This window comes from Lissotriton vulgaris, chromosome 1_1 (genome assembly GCF_964263255.1).
Source record: "Lissotriton vulgaris chromosome 1_1, aLisVul1.2, whole genome shotgun sequence".
Classification (NCBI taxonomy): domain Eukaryota; kingdom Metazoa; phylum Chordata; class Amphibia; order Caudata; family Salamandridae; genus Lissotriton; species Lissotriton vulgaris.
The window spans coordinates 582,586,667-582,608,704 of NC_141685.1; the positions used below are offsets into that span (position 1 = coordinate 582,586,667).

The following is a 22,038-nucleotide window of genomic DNA, read 5'->3' on the forward strand; positions in this document are numbered from 1 at the left end:
ACCGTAATAATAAAGGCTTTCAATTAATGAACCATAAATACAAGTTTGATCAGCATCAACATATGGACAAAAATGTTACCTGAACTGAAAACAGTGCCCTTCCAAGATCCATATTGTTGTACTGCAAACTGACAGCCAAAGGGTTTGTGCTGCAGGGGGCTGGGCCTACTTGTCCCAAGGGCAAAATGCACCTGAAAACGTGTTGCCCTTGACCCTAAACAATATGTCTGGGGCGTCGGGCTATTGGAATTCCACATCCCTGTGGAGAGCAGAAGGGAATACCAATTCATATTTAATGCTGTGGTCGTGAAGGCACTTTTCTACTGTTTTAAAGGAGGACCTGTGGTGCTGAACCTCCAATGTATAATCAGAATAAATGTTTACTTTGGCATTTTCAACAGACCAAGGATCCCTGGACCATGTTACATGCAGGATGTGATCCCTGCTCCTGTAGTTAAAGAAGAGGGCGACTACTGGATGTCCAAAGCATGCAAGCTTACTCCACTGCGATTTAATCTTAAATCAAAGGGTGGCAGAGCTGTGTCGATCCTCCTTCCGCAAATTTGGAACGAGCTACCGGCAACCTTGCAAGGGGAGTCAATGCTACTGTCTTTTAGAAAAGCGCTAAAGACCCACCTGTTTAAAAAGACTTCATCTATACTTTAAACCGTTCTGGGGTCACGAGTGGTCCATCGGTGGCAGTGTGTTGTGTTTCTTTCTTTGGAAAGAGCTTAGAGACTAGTGGTGATTTGCGCTATTCATAACTAAAATTGTGTTTGTGAACAAGTCCTCGAGATAAAGTTCTATGTTTGGGCCTTCCGCCTGTTCCAGTAGGCCTACAATCCTCACATTGTTTTGATTCGATCTACCTTCAGGATCATCCACTCTCCTCTTTAGGTTGTCGATCTCCTCCTGCATGACCCAAAGGCGTGTGCCAGAGTCCGCCACCCAGGGCCTAAGGGCAACCAACGTTGACTGCGTATTTTCAACTCGGTCTTTCAGTTTTTTGATGACATCTCATAGGAGGCCCATGTTTATCCCTAAAGCGTCTATACTGGGTTCAAGGATGGAATTTATGTCCATTAAAGCAGACAAGAATTCATCGAATCGGCAGGAGTGCATGGCCACCATCTGTGGGATCCTTGCCACCCTGGGTCACAGTCACCGGTGCCTTGGCAGTCTTCGGGTGCACCATTATGCATATGGCATATGACTGGGTCTGAGAACACCTGTTAGGGCAGCAGCATGTACAAAGACAAATCAGTGCCTGTGCTCCAGCGACTCAGGAATAGGCTCACCCGAGTAGTCCCCATACATAGTCAGACAGTTTCTGGTATGCCTAGCCTGGCTGTTGGTAGGCCTCAGAACCCCCGGGCAGTGGACGGGAGGACAGGTAGTACAGGTCTGGAGCCAGGCACTGAGAAGCCAGCGTCCCAGACCACAGAGAGATTTCCTGTGATGCCAATTCAGTGGGCAGGACGAGGAGTGCAAGAAAGGACTGCGGCATTGAGTGTGCCCTGATAGCCATATATTATACACCCCACAGCCGCAGTTGCACTTGGTGTGGGGGGTGGGGGGGGAAGGCCCGCTACAGGGGAAGGAGGGATCAGGCTAAGTTCTCTGTCGTCGCAGCCAATGAGGTGCTGGTCCCGGATAGAAAACCCAAAAGTAATGATAATTGTAGGGTTTATGGGTGGACAAGGGTATTGGGTGGTAAGGCTGTCATTAGGAATGGGTAAGGGTATTTTTAGGGTTAGGAGTGGGTAAGGGTATTGGATGGCAGGGACATTTTCAGTGTTTAGGAGTGGTTAAGGGGATACAATGATAAGGTTACAAAAAAAAAAAAAAAAAAAAAAAAAAAAAAGAAGAAGAAGGAGGGGGGAGGGTGTCCCCCCTCCCACAATCAGAAAATGTTTATCTTTAAAGTAATTTTTAAAATGGTGGTGGTGGGGCCGGGGGTGCTCCCTACAATTTAAAAAAATAAGTAACATGGACACATTTATTTAAAAAAAATAGGGATTTCACTAACCTTATATATACTTACCTTGAATTGTAAAGTCATATATGTGTTTTATATGTATGCATTTGTAATGTCATACAACCCTTCATGACAAGTAGGGAGGAATATTGCAAATAAAGCCAAGATTTAAGTACTTTGCAGAATTTCAACTGGTTTGACTCTGGTCTGGTGGAAAGACAGCAGTAGGTGTGCCTCAGTCCGTTAGAATGTAGCAGTAACAAATATACCAATATTAAGAGATAAGAAATGACCACTCCTCGGCCACTGAAGAAATGCCTGTATGGGCACAAGAGGGGTTAAGCGAAGGAAAAAGGATAGAAAGAAGTTGATCATCTTTTACTACGCAGTTTACAATCAGAGTTTTATCAGGCCACCATCATCTTTGGTGCATCCCATTTGAATCCACAGACAAGACTGAGGGCACAATTAATTGCATGGAAGGGAAGGTAGATAAATTAAACTTGGGAGTGGTCTTCTGAGGCGAGGTATCTGCAAAGAGGATAAAGGAAAAGTGAGATACAGTCGATACGGCTGGAAAAAAAAACAAGTGTTATGAACGGGGGCAACAATCTGCTTAAATACAGATTAGGCGACACTAATTCAGAGTCAAAGAGTATAAAAGAGGCTTTTTGGGCACAAACAGAACGGACTACTCTCCTTAGAAAGCTGTTTTCAGGCCACCTAGGGCCAAAAAGCATAAAAAGAAGAACACACTTTTATGACAGCAAAGACCAGGCAAGCATCCTCTCATGGCTTGGCGTCAAACACCAGGAGGTGAACAGTCAAAGTGAACAGAATCAGTAACGTTTAAATGATAAAGTCCAAGGCTACCCTGCCCAGCCTCAAATAAGGTGGCCTAGGATGGCTGATAGCACTTCTTTTGTTAATGTTTTTTGGTACAGTATCAGCAAAATCTTTTTAGCAGCGATAGACTGTGTAAGCTTTATCACTGGGTAGAAGTACAAAACATTTTCAGAGTGTTTAGGATTTGTTCGTAATACACACCTCATTATTGCTGAAAAATCGTTGCTTTGCAGCATTCATATTGTCCCATTTCTGGTGGTTACAAAACTGATTAAAAAAAACCTTTAAAAACTATAGTTAAGGGTTGAACAAACAGAAAAACACTAAACTTTCCAAGTTATCAATAGCTAGTCACCCAGCATATCCATGCAGTGCTCACGACTTCGCACGTCACAGCACCTGAGCTCACCCCCGGCATCATTCATAATACACGGCTACACTGTGTCATGTGCGTGTGCTGCTAGTGAAAAATCACAGTTTTTCTTCTTCAAATAATCGCCTGGATTAGATGAACTCGTTAACAGTGGTATTACAGCCTTATAACTAGATTTGAGTCTGTGAAACTATTATTCTGAACAGAACTGCAGCATCAGAGAAACTACTGAGGTTAAATGCAAATATCGTCTGAAAAATCTGAAAACCTTTTCTTTAAATGGTCTCGCAAATTTGAAGGAAAAATCTGAATATTCAGGGAGGCAAGTGTAAGAGCTATGAGCAAATTCATGGCTGTTGTAATAGCCAATTCCATAACTTATCTCAAGGGACGTTTAGATAAATTTAGTTCTACTAAAACACTCTTAAAGTAGTTTGCCTTGTATCTTGTGATAAAGTGATTTTAACCAATTAAGTTTAATATTCTACTTAAAATATTTTCGTCACAAAAACAATACCATTATTTACTTCTCTTTGTAAATTAATACATTTTGAAGGTCCCTTCTTAGAACATAACATTTAACGGAATGTCTATCGCCAGCCAGTCTCTATTCATATCGACTCTCTGATGCCATGGTTGCCCTCTGAATGAAAGAAATTGCTAGAACATATAAATAAAAAGATTTACAAGCCTGTAGACTTTTTCCAAAAATCAATCTGATTCCATGCTTACTTCGAAAGAAGAGGTGGGGGGAATAAGGGCAAGATAAATCATTATAGGGTAGGTTTAATGAAATGTAAAGAACTTCCCATTTTTTAAAGTTTACTTTTATTAATTTTCGCAAGCAAACATCAAATAACACTGCTGTGTACGCTTAAGAGCATTTTGACGCCAAAATAAGTCATGATGGATCATCTATACAAAATCGTGTACAATAACAACAAGCATTTGCAATGCAATAGGTCTCGCATTTGCAAAGGTTTCAACTATTGGCATTGTAAATGACAATGTCTTTTTTATGTGTTGTTTTTAAACAGATAAATTAAATGCATTGTTATGTACAAAGCCAATAGCTTAAACTCTCGAAAAAGCGAGAACTGTTGCATTGCAAATGTTGGATCTGCGCCCCATGCAGGCTGCGATGTTGTCACGAACATGAAACCACTGAAAGTTAGGAGAAAATAAAAACTAGTTATGCATTGCTACAATTAAGACGTTCATTATGAATGGCTTAATTGTAGCAGTCCATAATTATAGTTTTCTTTTCTCCCAACTTTCACAAAGCCTTCAAATACCAAGAGGGTTGGGGTGCGGAGGGGGAAGGCAGCTGCCGCACTGGTATGCAGATGCAGAACCAAACAAAATCAGAAGGCTGCCACATTTATGCAACCACGAGGTGGGGAGATAATGAACCAAGCATTGCAGCATGTCCGAAGCCCTCTGGGGCCCTGCAGACTGCGATTAAAAAATAAATCACAATTAAGTAAGTAACTTGAAATGAAAGCAGGAACTACATGGGTGGGATGGAGATGAAAGACTGCGATCAGTGTAAATTTCGGCAGCTGCGCATAACAAAAGAAATGTGTGGCTGCCATTCTCGAACCTGAGGGTGCCTCAAGCAGGAAAGCATGATGTGTCTGCTGTAGGACAAAATAATTTAAGAAAATTGTGTTCACACACTAAATAAACATACTGTGTAATACCACAAGTACAAAGTTCAGTCCTCATGGGAGGTTACAGATACAGACAAGGCATCACTAGGGAGGGACTAAGAAGCCTATTAACGAATCAGAAGCAACCATATAGAAACAACAGTAACAGGAGCTAATTGTAAGGATGGGCATGGCTTAAAGTCCCTTCCTTATTACAGCATGCCTTCCAGAGCAGCTCATGCGCTGCCCAGGCGAGACCTAAAAACTGTCAAATTAGTAAGGTCTGGGTCCTCACAGCAGTGTGCATACAAACAGACAGTTATTCACTTAGGCAAGGGGTGGGGAGCACCAGACACAGAATTAACTTGAACATTCACAATGTCACAGGATAGGCATTAAGATTCTGTGGGCCACAGGGGAGGGGGGGAATTAAGATGGCACACATTTCGACTCCAGTTCCAATCAGCAAGGTTTGCATATTGGCTCAGTTATACACCAGTATTCATTGACCTCACTGCCATTAGTAGAGGAAGTGATAGGTGGGTTTAACTGGGGCGGGGATGCAAGAGGGGATGGAGAGGACAGCTCCGGGTGTCTTCATTTACTTTTGAGCAGCTTAAGAAAACACTCTACTTAAGACTACCCCACTGACTTTTTTTATAATGCAGAACATACTTGTAATGTATGTGAGAATCACAGAGATAGTACACAGATGTGTGGGTAATGGGCACGGGGTGCCCAGGTTCAGCCGGGTCACAAGAACGCTGATTAGGAGAAAGGTCAAAGGCATGAAGCGGATAGATGTCTGCGGGTGACAGGGAACTAGAAGATAAAACGCAGCAGCATGTGCACTCAATAATCGAACTTAAGGAAAATCTTAGAATGAAATTGAATAATCAAATTATTACAATTGCGTGCATAAGGTGTGAAGGCCCTGCTAGACCTTTAGGCTAAAAGCAACGTGAAAATCTGGGAAGTTTCCCAGGAACCTAGTGCACTGCTCTGTTTACTCAGGAGAGTGTAATCAAATGTTATTTAAACAGTATGATTGATTATCATAGATACCAAGATAAACAACTGTATACAACATATCAATCAATTCGCCAAAATATCACTGTTTCTGTAGTCATCAACTGTTGCTCAATGAAGTAATTTATGGAGTGTTCTTAGGAAGTTGTTGTGTTGTCGCAAAATCCAGAACTGGAGCAACGACATTCGAATAAAAGTCCCAATGCATTTCGCGCTTATCAAAACGCCCTTCGTCAGGGGTATCTACAAGGGATAATTATGCAAATTAATAGACAATTACAGCAGCGGTACTACAACAGCTCATTCATTTAGGCCAGGAAATAACAATCTTGCCCTAGTGTGTTTTACACAAATCTTACTAATGGTGCATAGATTCCCAGCCACCAAGGAAAAAAGCGCAATACTAAACAAAGAAGGCACAATACTAAACAAAGAAAGCTGTGACTAAAAAGGTGATAAGTTGATGAAACGATGGTTGTGAAAAAAACGGACCTGGGTGCTAGAACCGTGAGTGGCATGCGAGAGCAGGGAGACAGCATGCTGGGATGTATGCGCTCACATTTTTGGTTATTGTGGGGTACGATCCCCGGTCACTGGGTCGTCAGGTGAAAACAACGTAGAAAATATCCACCCGTGAATGTCACTCTGCCCGAAACGAGTTGCATATGTCGTTCGACGAGTAAAGGAAAGTGATGTGTACGAGTGAACATCTATTGTGGTGGGCTCGCAAGGTATCCGTTTTCAGAAGGGCCCATTCTATGGCCTCCATCCCCTCCAGGTGTGGGATGGAGGTGTACAATGCAACATCATCTGTCAGGAGGAATCATGATGTCACTGAGGATATTGAGTAAATGAATAGTGTCTTGTGTGTACGTGGTGCTGGATTGAACAATGGGTTGGAGGAAAGTTTCCAAATAGAGTGAAAATGTATATTTATTTAAAACAGTACATGTATCATCTTCACACTTATCAGTGTTTTTCGTCTTTTTTAGTCCACCTTCTCCCCACGATACAGTTTTCGCCCCTCTAAGATGGCAACCGTTTCCTCAGTCCTCTTTCTATCACCAATCTTTTAATAGATGTTCACTCGTACACATCACTTTCCTTCACTCGTCGAACGACATATGCAACTCGTTTCGGGCAGAGTGACATTCACGGGTGAGTCTTGGGTTCTGTTACTGCGTTGAGCTCTTGGGGAACGCATAGACAGTTTACCTTCATTTAAGCGCATTTACCGGAATTTCCCGACAGGGCGTGCGACATTTCATCTATACTCCACAGCGTAATACGCGTTAAACATATGGGTGAGTTCCCGCTTTCCCAGCTTATTCATGCGACTCACTATTTTCTGTTATATGTATATTTATGAATGGTCACTTTACCCCCATAGAGCTGTTCGCACTCAGTCGACGCACTTGGATATTTTCCACGTTGTTTTCACCTGACGACCCAGTGACCGGGGATCGTACCCCACAGTAACCAAAAATGTGAGCGCATACATCCCAGCATGCTGTCTCCCTACTCTTGCATGCCACTCACGGTTCTAGCACCCAGGTCTGGTTTTTTTCACAACCATCGTTTCATCAACTTATCACCTTTTAGTCACAGCTTTCTTTGTTTAGTATTGTCCCTTCTTTGTTTAGTATTTCGCTTTTTTCCTTGGTGGCTTGGTATCTATGCACCATTAGTAAGATTTGTGTAAAACACACTAGGGCAAGATTGTTATTTCCTGGCCTAAATGAATGAGCTGTTGTAGTACCGCTGCTGTAATTGTCTATTAATTTGCATAATTATCACTTGTAGATTCCCCTGACGAAGGGCGTTTTGATAAGCCCGAAACGCATTGGGACTTTTATTCGAATGTCGTTGCTCCAGTTCTGGATTTTGTGACAACACAACAACTTCCTAATAACACTCAATAAATTACTTCATTAAGCAACACTTGATGACTACAGAAACAGTGATATTTTGTCGAATTGATTGATATTTTGTATACAGTTGTTTATCTTGGTATCTATGCTAATCAATCATACTGTTTAAATAACATTTGATTACACTCTCCAGAGTAAACAGAGCAGTGCACTAGGTTCCTGGGAAACTTCACGGATTTTCACGTTGCGGGTGACAGGGTGCAGAGACAGCAGGTGGGTAAAGGGCCATGAAAACAACACAAAATAATAAGAAAATGACATTCAGAGTAAGTTTACTAGCATTAAGATGCCTGTCAGGAAGTGGGTGAAAAGGCACATAAATGGCAGGCAGGAGGAGGGAGATAGGCACAATGATAACAGATTGGAGAGCGAGGAAGACTAGAAGAAGCACCCAGAAAAGGACATTTATGCAGAGGCTCACAGCAAATAACGATGAGAACCGTACAGATTTACCAGAAAACAAGATGGGGAAAGCGACAGGACAGTTGAATGGGTGGTGGAAGGGGTTAGATTCCTGAATGGGAGAAAATAATTGGAAGTGCAAGTGAGTAAAGACCAGAGAGCATGTTAGGAAGAATTGAATAGGAGAGCTGAAGTTCAGATGATGAGACAAATTGCCTGTTGAGGGCTGTCTCCAACTTCAAATTGGATCAACAATGTCCCCAATGTAAGTCTGGGTCATGGACATTGCCCAAGCAGGCAGATATACCTAGAATTGCAGACAGCTACGAGATCTCAAAATTGGACACAATGCTTATTTGAAGTACGTTGGACACATACTCCTTGCATCAGCCCTGTATGTGTGATCCAAAGAGATACCCGACTTCCCTAATATGCTTTCAAGGTGGAAGGCTGGGGATAGATGTATCCTAAATTAAATATCTGCAGTGCTTTCAGAAGTTATGGCACTATGTGATGGTTAAGTCTGATGCTTTTGCCAACTCTAATTTGCTGTAAGTATTCGAGAGCGATAGAGAGACACAAAGGTTTTAACAACAGTCACTTGCTCTGTTTAAGGTTGCTAATAGCAGGAAGGGAAGTGATAAAAATCCATCAACTTGCTTTTTAGAAGATTGATCAAATGGGCATTATATATTATACAGAAGTCCAAATGACTGGATTATAAGCAAGATCAGAGTATGAATGGCTGGGTCATCCACAAAAGAGGACTGGCAGCAGAGTCAGCAATTTTAAGATAACAAGCATTGGCAAGGCAGTAGGTCTTGCCTACGCAAGGCCTTTGGCATTGCTAATGTTTTTTAGTCATGTTGTACAGCAATGTAGCTGAGTTATGCGTGTGGTCTAGAGAGGCCTAGAGTAGAGTGAAGTGGCCTACAGTGGTGGGGCGGGGCGGGGCGTGGCATGGCACAGAGTGGAGTAGCATGTCACAGAAGGTGTGTAGTGTAGTGGCTTAGAGTGAAGTGGAGTAGAGTGGCATAGAGTGTCATGGCAGAGTGGTGTGTGGCATAGAGTGGAGCAGCATGGCATGGAGGAGAGTGGCATAGAATGGAGTGGGGTAGACATTGAGTGGCATAAAGTGGAGTGGTGTGGTAATATGTACCAATTGGGGATGATGGAGTCAGATGTCAGCAGTGAAAAAAATAGTACCTGAAACAGAGTACAATAATTAGGTGAACATTAGTTAAGTTGAACCAATCTGTACTTGGTTCATACTCCATAGAAAGAAAATAAAGGGACATGTGCTGTCCAATTAAAAGGCAGCATAGATGAGTGATAAATTATTTTATTTATAAAGTTTTATATAGCACGAACATGACCCAAGAGGATATCAGAGCGCTTTACATACAGTCAGGGAAAGGAAACAAGTGGACCAAAAATAAGCAACACATAGAAGAATGATACCGGAAGTTCCACAGTCAATGAGTGGGGAGAAAGCCACCCTGAAGAACAAAGCAGATAAGTAAAGACAACGAATTTTAAGCAACGGGTGGGCTCCAAGCCCCTTATTGTGAACAATACCCTTCGCAAGTGCAACATGTACTGCACAAGGAGGATCCAAAAATGCTAACAATGGGCCACGACGACAGCTCTGACTGATACCATTATTTCTGTTATCCATGCCTGGGGCCCAGGATGAAGAGAGAAGCATGTTATTTACATACAATGTTTGCATAGCTCTAAAGTCGCCCATGGAATCTTTACTGCCAAGAGTTTATGCACAAGCAAGACCTCCAAGACCTTGTCAAAAACAACTGATAAATCCATAAAAGTAGGAACAAACTATCCCGCTAGTTAACACAATGTTTCATCCACTAAATGCAGCCAGGATAAAGAATATCAGCAGCTCTAATCTCAGTTGCGGTAGTTACATTTGTAAAACACAGGCATCTTTTTCTTGCACAAGCTCCATACATAACTCCAAAGATAAGTTAACCATCATAAGCTATAATGTTCCTGATGTGAGAACATGCTGCTATTCTCTACAATACTTATGTATTCTTTTTTTTAATTAACATGCGACAATATACATATAAATGCGCTTGGTCATTTTTTAAATGGTTCATTTTGGAAAGTAAATTCTAGCAATAATAGTCATTACCAATGCTTTTACCACCGCTCTAAAAGAGGGCCTCATATCCTCACCGATTGAATGAAAACAAAGATATGGTGAAGAGATCTATTGGGATAATGGTTGGAAGAAAGTTTAAGGCCATCAAAAAGGGCTAAACACTTGCATAAGAACTACAGATTTTCGAAAACTGAAGAATGTTAAGTGAACGGATCAACAGAACTGCAACAAAATGCAAAAATTACACTCAGCTCCAATAGCAAGAGAAGCATACTGTAACACACTTTATTTGGACGCATCTAGTTCAATCACAAGCTTATTATTGCCTAGGGCTGTAAAAGCTCACGAGGATGAAGACCACTAAGCAGCTCGGCAAAGTAGATGTGACCAGAAATATGAATAGAACATCCCTCATGTCTTTTATTGCAACCTCTGCTTTTTTGCGGACTAGAAATCTAAAAGTGTTGCATATGAGTTATCTCAACCCTAAGAAGAGTTTAGATTGAAAAAATCACACATGAAACAGGGAACAGCCATACGTTGTCAGATTAGTATACACTAGCTTACAAATGCTTTTCCTAGCTAATATTCTGGAAGTATTCTAATTTTTGTCTTAGAATATTATGGGGGAGGAGGGGGGATTTTGAAATCCGGTTTACATAAATTTGAGAATATGGGTGCGTGTACTGATATGTAAATGTGTGGCAAAGTTGGACATCATTGAACTACAGGCAGAAATATTAAGGAAACCTATTTGAAACAGGAGCACATGTATCCAATACAGAGTAAGATTGCTGCTTCCTGATAGTCTTTGTTTAAGGAGACGACCCTTGTGCACTACAAGCAGGTCACCAATATTCAGATGTCATTTTGGCAATCACATGTTTGGGGCAAATTTAGCAATGGAAAAACCGCCAAAGCAGATGTTACGCACAGTTGTGGGGACGTTGTGCTATACCCGAGTTCCATTATACAATTGATTTAAATGAAGCTATTTCTAAATAATAGGATACTAGTTTCCCTTCCAATGTAAATATCGGGCTAAGTTCAATGAAATTGTTGTCGTCCATGAGCCAAAGCACACTTTTCAGACCTACCCACACCATGGACGTCATTTTGGGATAGCAGGTGCGACCCCTGGCTTGCCCTTTGCTACCCTTAGAACTTACTTTGCGACCCCTGGCCTCAGAGGTGGCAAATTCAGTGCGAGGAAGAAAGGGGCGGTTGGGGCTCCACTCTCTCTGTTATCTGTCTTTTTCTTATTACACTAACGGTGAATAAATAAAATATATTACGCACTAACAGTGACATTTAAAAAAAAAAAAAAAGGTGGACAATATGCTGGAATATGCCCTTCAATGGCAGCTGGGCTAACTAAAAAATGCTTTAAATGCATGGTGAGTGTATGTATTTGTGTGAGTGAAAGTGGTGGTCAAAAGGCGTGTGATCTCCCTTACGCTACCCCTGGCATTTCGGTGAATAGACGTCTATGACCCACACATTTAGCAGCAGCTACCCACCCATATCCAGCATGGCATAGCACAAAATACCAATTTTTTTCCTCACAAACACACGACAAAGCTAACTGACCTTATTTCACTGAATCTTTCCACCCATGTATCATAATCAACTATGTCATATATGAGCGGGGTTGCTATCCTCAAACGTAACAGCAGCCTATTTTAAGATGAGTATATATTTGGATGCTACTATTCAGGCACTAACAACGCTAAATACGCTACAACAGCAATGTTACAACTTCATCATGTGCGGAAATCAGTAGACAAAAGCAGCAAAGTTCTGTCAATCAGCACTAACTTTACTGTCATGTCACTTTTAAAAGGGTGGTGTAGAAAACTATATACGCTAATGCTAACACGTTCGTTAGAGCACTCAGGTTATGTCTTTTTATGTCATAGGAGTGTTGAGCTTTTTGGGGGATTAAATATGCAATGTTTAAAGAGACTCTAAGCCTCCACGATTTTGTGATGGTGGCAGCCACTGATAAACAAACGGATTTTTCACTGGCAGGGTATACTGCTACAATGATTCCCCTAAAAAGTAGATACTTTGTGTCCAATATAAATTTGGATCATGGCCGAGGAGAGCTAACAGACAGAGAAGCATGGTGCATATCTACACGAGACACAGTAAAAAGCAGGCATAGAGCCTTCACCGAGACTTTCGCCCCTCCTTCCTAGCAGCAGGCTGTCAGCTGTCACAGGACCCATATCCCCGAGGGGCAGGACCCTCGCACTCGTGCGGCAACACCCTTAACTTTACTCTCGCTCAGTGATTTCAGACTTTCCAGTCCAAGAGGATGTTACTGCCACTGGACACGGGGGAAGTTAGGGTAGGAGGGCACCCCATGAACTACTACCGGAGATCATGGTCCGAACGATTCATCCATAGCAGAGTGGCCGTCCGAGAGGAGGGGCAGGGCTCCAGGGCGGGAGCTTTGTTGACAGCCAGAAAAGTGATGCGCAGCTTCGGCCTGCAACGTGATGGAGCGGGTGAGGAAGTTCCATAAAGCATCATAGGAGCCTGATTCAGGGAAGCTGCGCAAAGCGTTCAATAGTTCTGCTCCATAATCCACGAATACCTATCCTCTACGGAGAAACCGTCGCCCAGGGGAGTCCGCCTCTGAAGCTGCTCCTGACTAAAAGGGTGGGTGGCATAAACGATGCCCCAGTCCACTTTCACTTAACCCAAGTTTGCCTCTCGTCCTGCGGCCGCTACCAACTTACTTGTACTGCACGGGTGAGCAGGGTGCCGGCGCCGGACGCCAGCTTCTTGAAGTCCATGGTGCTGGAGTGTGTATGCCGCTAGCTGGGAGGCGGCTCTTCCTGCCGTGGCAGTGACTAGTTCCCATTAGAGGAAGGACCATTAGCAACGATGTAGCATAGCGTGACATGCACGTTAAGTCACGTCCTACTTCCGCACGTCAACCCGAGAGCGAGTTTCTTCGTGGAGTGAGGCTTTTTGGATAGTTGTGCCTCCTAGGCACGCAGACCAACGTGTTTTTTTTTTTTTTTATTCAAGCGGAGTTCAATCTTATGTTTGTGGTTGTACATCGGTTTTATGCGAGAGACATCACTGCGCGTGATATCGCGTGTGGCATCACAGGACTTGACGTCACAGAAAGTAGCCTGGGAGTATGACATCCAGGAAGTGGTGTCACAAAAAGTGAGTGGCATCATCTCGTAAGACCTCACACGTTTAGCAGGTCTATCATGAGTTCATTGGAGAGCTTTAGGAGGTTTCACACAAGAAAGCTGATCAGAATGTAAGCCTGTAACTTGCGTTCCCTGAAGAAATTAACTCCCCAAATGTGGATACATTTTACTGGCTAACTGCAGTACACAAGCCACTAAGTTCTATATCAGGAGTGGAGGCTCCGTGTTGTATTATGCTTAGGCAGCCCACACTGAGGCTGCATACCTTCTATGGCATGTATGGTTCCATGATGTCACCTTTGGAACGTTGGGATTGTACGTGGGCAGTCAGTTGGAGCTGTGCCCGGCAGGACAGCGGTGTGGGGTCTCTTACCTCTGTGATTAAACTTATCTTCTTCAAGGGACACGTGAGAGATTGGACATTTCGTTTATTAAACACCAATTAGACTTATTTTTCTTTACGTTAATTTTTTGCACCAATTGTAATTAAATTATTGCCTTCTGAATCGTAGGGATTTAAAGTGGGTGCTGCAACAATTGCTTTTTTTAGTTCACAAAATGCAAATACTTGTTCTTTCCAATTATATTTTTCGCTTTTTCTTAATAACGGTTCTACCTTACCTGCATAATTCTCGTTAATGTGCGAATATTACTCACTAAGACCTAAGAAAGATCTTAGCGAATCTTTATCATCAGGTCTAGGAGCATCAAAAATAGCTTTAACCAAATATAGTTTTGGTTTTATTCCATGGTGTTCCAAAAATCTACTGGGGGCATTTGTCACTTCACCTGTTGGCTGCATCCTCAGACGCTGGTCGTCCTGCTTGCCCTCCAGTCCTCCAGCCGCCGCGCCTACAACTCCTGCAGCCGCCGAGAGGAGGACTACGATCCCCAGGGTTCCAAGCAGCAGAAGCCGCCCACGTCATTTGCCGCGCCAGGAGGAGCTTTAAATCGTGATTACTCCCGGTGGAGCGGGTGTTCCAAAAATCTATTGGGGGCATTTGTTACTTCACTTCACCTGTTGGCTGCATCCTCAGACGCTGGTCGTCCTGCTTGCCCTTCTGTCCTCCCGCCGCCGTGCCTACAACTCCCGCCGCCGCCGAGAGGAGGACTACGATCCCGAGGGTTCCAAGCGGCAGAAGCTGCCCACATCATTTGCCGCGCCCGGAGGCGCTTTAAATCGCGCTTACTCCCCGCATCGCGAGAAGCCCGGGGCGGGAACGTCTGTGGCCGTCCGGGGCTAGACGAGGCCGGGCTGGGCCATCTCCCTTGGTCGTTCTCCCCGTTAAGGTACCAGTCGATAATTCGAGTATTCCTCATTTGTGACTAAACTGTAGATTTGGAACTGGAACTATGACTGAGGTGAATGGGAGGCCGGGGGTAACTGGCTCTTTAGATGACTTTATAAGTAGAGCAGAACAATTAGTATGTCGTGAGATAGAATTCGCCAAGCGGCGACTCTCACTAGATCCATCTAGTCCTCCAACATATGGGCAAATTCTTAGTAAGCCCACCAGCCAAATACCGGTTACTGTCACAGTCACTGTTCCACGCCAGAACAAGGGCAACAACACGCTGTCACCACAACAAAACCCAAATAATACCAGCTCAGGAACTTCTCATAAAGAAGCCGGAATAGCAGGGATTTTTACTAGATTGCGGACACAGAAATCTGTTACAGAAATGGGAGCTAAACCCAAAACCCAATTTAAGGAGAAAAAAATGGCTGGTAAGAAAGGAAAGCAAAGTAAACCAGTGGGCTGCAAGAATGGGGATGATGAAGCGTACAAACACGAACTGGTCGCAATAAGATGCAGATCCCTGGGAACTCAAACTGATTTTAACTATGACATGAACTTTGTCAAATCTAGTGGGGTGGAGGCAAACGAAGATCGTACAATGGTGGAACTTCTCAAAAACGCCCTAGATACAATAGAATCCCAGATAGAAGAATGTCTAAACTCTAGATTAATAGTTCTCGATGATAAAGTAGTACAACTAGATAAGGTACTTGTCTGTTGAGTGAGTTGGAGAGCAGAAGCATGGATAGCCAGAAATTGATTAATGTTGCAGACCACACAAATCATCCAAGCCCCATTTTGATACAGGATGACAGCACTGGGGTAGATGGACCGCTGGTAACCGATAGTAATATTGCCTCTGCACCCGCCTCAGTACTCACTACCAATAACATAGAACATATAAGGTTGCAAGGTAGAGAGGGGATCATTCATAGTCCAAAGGGGACCGATTTGGTGCAAAATGAAGATATTTTGAGCCTACCGCCTGCTGCATCTTTTTATGTACTGGTATTATCGGGGGCCCCAGTTCTAAAAAGAGACCAAAAAGAATCCTGGCATAACCTTAGGAACAAAGTTGTCAATTGGCTCTGTAAATATAAAAAGTTCCATCCAAATAGAAGTGGAGAAATAGTGATGATGAGAAGGGTAGGGTGGGTGGGTGCAACACCAAAAGATATTCAAGGGGCTTGTATAATTATGAATTATAATCCCTAGAGGCGTTCGATTGACCTCAATCAATGCATAGGGCTAAGGCAAAGGATATGGTAGACATAGGTTCATCTATGGAGGGGTTTAGTATATGTACTATGGATGGTGGGGACATACACCAATCTCAAATTCCATCTTAAATTCACTATGTGGAATGTTGACACAGAAGGAAGGTAGTGGCACAGAACCTAGGGTAGCAAAAAATGTACTTAGTGTTGCCAGCGCTATTGGCCATTCTCTACCAAGCAGTGCTGTTTTTTTTAAACGGTCCCTCTGAGATAAAGCTAATATCATGGAACATAGTGGGAGTGGGATCAAATACAACTGGCCCTGAATGGAACCACTACATAAATACTAGTGACATCTGTGTACTCCAGGAAACTTGGGCCACGAAAACCATACATAGGGTGGGATACAAAACTTATCAGATAGATGCAGTCCCATCGGTAAAGGGTCGACCCTCTGGAGGCCTTATCATTTGGGTCAGAGTGACTATTGAGATAACTATTAGTAAGTTAAGTATTAACTCCTTAGACATACTTGGATTGAAAATAGTCACTAATGATAAACGGGTACTATACTTATATAATGTCTATAATAGACCATGTCTATCTTATAGGGAGTCACCCACAATCGAAATCTTGGATTCACTGTTAGATACATTGGACCCAGGAACAAGTAAGATAATATGCGGAGACTTGAATTGCAATTTCGAACCTATTGTAGGGCTGGATAAATTGCTAGAGGAGGAAGACAGTGCCAATGGTATACCATCATTATCCAGTAGTGGGACAGTTGCTGGCACTGCCCTAGCCCTCCAAATTACAAGGGTAATGACAGGCCACGGGATGAGGGCGTGTAAGGGGCGCTTACCATCTGACAGCCCCAAAGCCCCAACCTTTTTTAAACATAACTGCCAGTGCAAAATCGATTATATTATCCTATCTTCGGATTTATGATCGTTTGCTAAAGATATGGGAATAAGAGTAAGAACAGATAGCAACCATCGCCCACTTGAAATTAGTTTTTCTAGAAGTCTACTATTGGGACAGAATGTCAGGGAGAGAACGCAGTATGTTACCCCAGACAATATTGTAGCTAGAAACAACCGTCGCGCAGTCAAATGGGCATATATACTAGAGCAAGAAGAGTTAGTGGCAAACATTTACAGTTCCCTCGCCAACACATTTGGAACATATAATATCTCTCAAAATTAACCTAGGATATTCTTAGACCTACACAAAACATTTTTTAATGAACTCCTGCTATTAATGACTAAAAGACCAAAAACGAGGGCAGGAACAAATGATTCCCAGTCTGTAGGTAAACCTTGGTTTAATAAAGAGTGCCGCACCGTAAAGTCAACTCTAGTCCAGGCGATTAAAAACAACAATGTATTGGCAGTTAAAGAGACTAGGAAAGAATACAAGAGAGTGTTGGCTGATGCCAAATCGTGTTGGGATCAAGAAATTTGGTCCAGTATGCTGTCAGCGGCCAAAATGAAGGACCAAAAGTTATTTTGGGAAATAGTGGCAAAAGGCAATAAAAAGGAGAAGGGTTCACAAGAGGTCTTTCTTGACGAGGCCACTTAGATTGATCACTTCACCAATTTATACGATATCCCAGAGGGGGCTAAACTTCCGCAGGTCAAATATACATTGCCACCTGTTACTATTGAGAGCATGCCCATAGTCTTCGATCAGCAAGAGACCGAACTAGCTATTGCTTCGGTTAAAAATGGGAAGGCCCCTGGGCTTGATAAAATACCAGGCGATTTATTCAAACATGAATTGAATGTCTGGGTACCATATATAAATCACTTATGTAATATTATCGCTGCTGGTACTGAAATTCCAGACACCTGGAAAGGGGCGGAAATTACTATTTTTAAAAAGGGCGATAGAAATGACTCTGCTAACTATCGCCCAATAAGTTTACTAGACATAACACAAAAAATATTTGCAAGGCATATTTTAAATCGCATTAATACATGGATGGATGGAAGATGAGTTAGTGCTCACAAAATATCAAGCAGGGTTTAGAGCTAAAACAGGTACCATCGATCAGGTCCTAAAGTTTTGTTGTTTATGCTGGAAGTATGTCACCCTAAGAAAAGGCCACTTGTATGTAGCATTCGTCGACCTTCGGGCGGCGTTTGATCTAATCCCACGAGAATTGTTATGGGAGACACTCAAATGCCAGGGGCTACCAACTGACTTACTGAAGCTGGTCATAAAATTACACATGAACAATTATGCAAAGGGCAGGTGGGGTCCAAACGGGGAACTATCACAATCTATACCAATAAAGAGGGGAGTCCGTCAGGGATGTGTGTTGGCCCGACACTATTTTCCCTGTTCGTCAACGACATCCCGTCTTATATGGAGGCATGCGATAATGACTCCCCAAAATTGGGGGGCGAACGGGTTTCATCCCTCCTTTTTGCGGACAATACAATTCTTATTTCTCAAACACCCCGGGGCCTATAGAATCTACTGAACAGGTTTCAGACATACTGCAGCACAAAGGGCCTAGAGATTAATGTTAAGAAAACAACATATATGGCTTTAAATGCCCATAAGAATTTTCGGAAAAATCTTACATGAAAAGGACAAAAATTGGAATATGTCCAGAATTTTACTTATCTGGGGGTTTCTTTAGACTCGAAATTATCATGGAGAAGCCAGATAGAAAAAAGCAAAATAGTTTTTAAACAAAATTCCCTTCCGATACTGAAAAGACATGGTAAAAGCCTGAACAAAGCAGTCACCCCGGCTTTAGAGATTTTTAAATTCAAAGTACAATCAGCACTACTATACGGGGCAGAATTATGGGGACCAACGTGTAGAAACTCCTTTAAAATCGGAGAGAATAAGTTTTCGAGGGGGTTGCTAAAACTACCAGTAAATACCCCATTGATTCTCCTTCTTTTGGACCTGAACATGAAACGCATAGACCATCATGCAATTTTGAGACCGCTGTTGCTCTGGGTCAGATTGTGGATGACCGTAGAACTGTTTGACTATAAGGAAGGTCTAAAAGAAATTATGGATCTTGATTGCTGTAAAAAAGTTAATTGGCTTAAACATGTAAGATCCTAGTTGATAAAAATTTGTCTGGCACACTTTTGGAATGAACCAGTATCCATGAACTCGTCCTCAAAGAACATTTTAAAGCTATCATTCTGGTCATATGTGAGCTATGAGTTAGTGAATGTAAAAATACATGGATCCCTGACCAACAATTTTTTACTGTTCAAAGATATAGCGTCTTTTGAACCTTTTTTGGACGAGATTCACCCACCACTAGCAAAGTCAATCTATATGAAATTCAGATATGGTACGCTTAGGACAAATGCCTGTGAACTGAGGTGGTCCAAGAGTAGTAGTAATTTATGTACCTTATGTGCAAACCAGACAAAGGAAGATGATCTACACATATTGCTTTTTTGCCCAAGTTATGCAGTACCAAGGAAATGGTGGATTCTGCCCCTTTGTCGTAACATAGGTTCTAGATCCTACAAAGAGGCTGGAAGAATCCTAAAGACTAATACCAGTCAGGTGGTAGTCTTTGACGTTAGTAGATTCCTCCTGACCGTTAGTTTTATGAGAATGAAATTGGGTCTGAACCTTTGATGCTATAGAATTTATATGTCAAGTGCTAACCTCTATGTAATATGGTCGGAGAATTATGAATTAGAACACTATTAACATTTATACATGTTATATCAACTGTCTTATATGATTGATCCCGAGATTTTTATTTTTCAAAAATAAGTTTTAAAATGTATGCCTTTTAGCTTATATCTCTTTTAGCTTGTATTTTTTAACTATTTAAATGTTTTAACTTTATTATCCGCCCCCAGGAAACGGTGTATGGGACGTACATGATATGAAATGCCCATGAACTAATAGCCCCGCTATGTGACACTATGATCTATTTACTGTACAGTTTTATTTTTAAATTGTATTGTGATCGTAATGTATCGTATGCATCTTTTATGATACTTAACGTACCGAAATAAAGATTTATCGATTGAATCGTAGAGATTCAAAGTGGTTGCTTCAACAATAAGCTTTTTTTAGTTCACAAAATGCAAATACTTGTTCATCTTTCCAATTATATTTTTCGCCTTTTCTTAATAAAGCACATAAGGGTTCTACCTTATCTGCATAATTCTCGTTAATGTGTGAATAATACTCACTAAGACCTAAGAAAGATCTTAGCGAATCTTTATCATCAGGTCTAGGAGCATCAGAAATAGCTTTAACCAAGTCTAGTTTTGGTTTTATTCCATCAGAACTTAGAACATGTCCTAAATATTCAACTTTTTGCTTAAGAAACTTGCATTTGCTCTTTGACACTGTCATTCCTCTTTTATTTAAATTATGAAGACCAGAGTCTAATATTCTATTACATTCTTCTACAGTGCTTGCATGTAAGAGGATATCATCTTGGAATTTTTCAATTCCCTTAACATCTTTTAATATATATTTCATCATCATTTGGAATAGGCTAGCTGAAGAAGCAAGCCCAAATGGAAGTTGAATAAATCTGAACACACAAAAGGGTGTGACAAAAGTTGTGTAATCTTTGGAATCTTCAGCTAATTTGACTTGATGGGAAGCTGACTTGAGATCTATCAAAGAAAACTATTTAGATACAGAAGTAGCTGCCAATAATTCCTGTATTATTAGGTAAAGGATGGCAGTCTACCACTATATTTTTATTTAACGACCTCAAGTCAGCACAGAGATGGATTTCCCCATTTTATTTAAATAGTCACAATAGCAGAAACCCACTCTGCAGAGTCTGTTTGTTCAATGACTCCTTCATCTACTAATTTATTAAGTAATTTCCTCAGATCACCCTTACAGATAATGGGACAGTCTTTACTTTATCTTTAACTGGAATGACACTTTATAGAAACGTTATAGAATGCTCAAACACATTCACACAACCAATGCAGTCTTCAAATAATGAATCATATTTTTTTAAAACTGTTTCTAAGTCAGTGACTACTGTAGAAATATGTACTTTACCAATATCAAGTTCACCCAGAACAATAGGGTCATCTGCTCCAGGTTTTAAAATAATTCCCAGACTCTCCAAATCTTTCCATCCAACAATATTTCTTCCGCGTTCTGCAACATATATTTTGGTTGTTACAGACCAACCTTTAATAATTAATACATCATAAAAATAGCCAACATGTTGATATCAAACTCTCCAAATGTCTTTGGATTTACATCGGTTGCTAGTAACTTTACACTTGGCCAAAACTCTTCATACATTTTATCAGAAATTATAGTGATTGGTGATCCTGAATCTGCCATAAGTTTTAATTCAACTGTTCTTATATAGGCTACACCAAGTAGTCCTTTAACTTTACTATTTTTTTCTTCAACAGTCAAAACAATATTGGAACACATCTCTTCATCAAAATCATCGATATTACTTACTTTTACCTTTTGGTATTGCATAGATTTAATATTTCTGCAAACAGTTGCAAAATGCTCAATTTTTTTAACATTTTGCTCATTTCTTACCCTTAGCTGGACATCCTGAATAGTCTGCTTTGTGGTTTTTCGAATCAACATCTGATACAAACAAAATATTTAGTTTCAATATAACTTCCTGTTTTATTTCTTTTCTCATTTTTAATTTCTACCTTCCTTCTATCCTGTAAAAAAAGTTAGCTTTCTGATAATTTTCTGAAGAAAGCACTTTTGAAGATTCTATTGCATGTTCAATTCCTTTTGCACTGTCTAGAACCTCCTGAAGTGTGGGGTTCCTGCACGCAAATAAAGTTTCTTGAATTTTCTTTTCAAAACAGTGAAAAACAAATTGATCTCGTATGTTAGTGTCTACCATTTCATTACATTCACATTTAGTAGCTAGTACTCTTAAACCTGCAAAAAGTCTTCAATTGTTTCAGTCTCTAATTGTTTTCTCATGCAAAAACAAAGTCTACCAATCATTATATTGGGTTCTTCTCCAAAATGTTTTTCCA

General features: G+C 41.4%; 1 protein-coding gene across 2 annotated transcripts in view; it reads right to left on the minus strand.

The window, feature by feature from the left end:
• Positions 1 to 13,346, minus strand: part of SH3GLB1 (SH3 domain containing GRB2 like, endophilin B1) — a 289,157-nt gene extending 275,811 nt beyond the window's left edge. The window contains exon 1 of one of the 2 annotated variants that reach the window (XM_086953975.1): positions 13,087 to 13,346. In XM_086953975.1, the coding sequence (XP_086810101.1) occupies positions 13,087 to 13,143 (57 nt within the window). In that variant the 5' untranslated portion in view covers positions 13,144 to 13,346. The remainder of the gene's footprint in view (positions 1 to 13,086) is intronic. The other variant, XM_086953976.1, reaches the window with a different exon arrangement.
• Between the last annotated feature and the right edge of the window lie 8,692 nt (positions 13,347 to 22,038).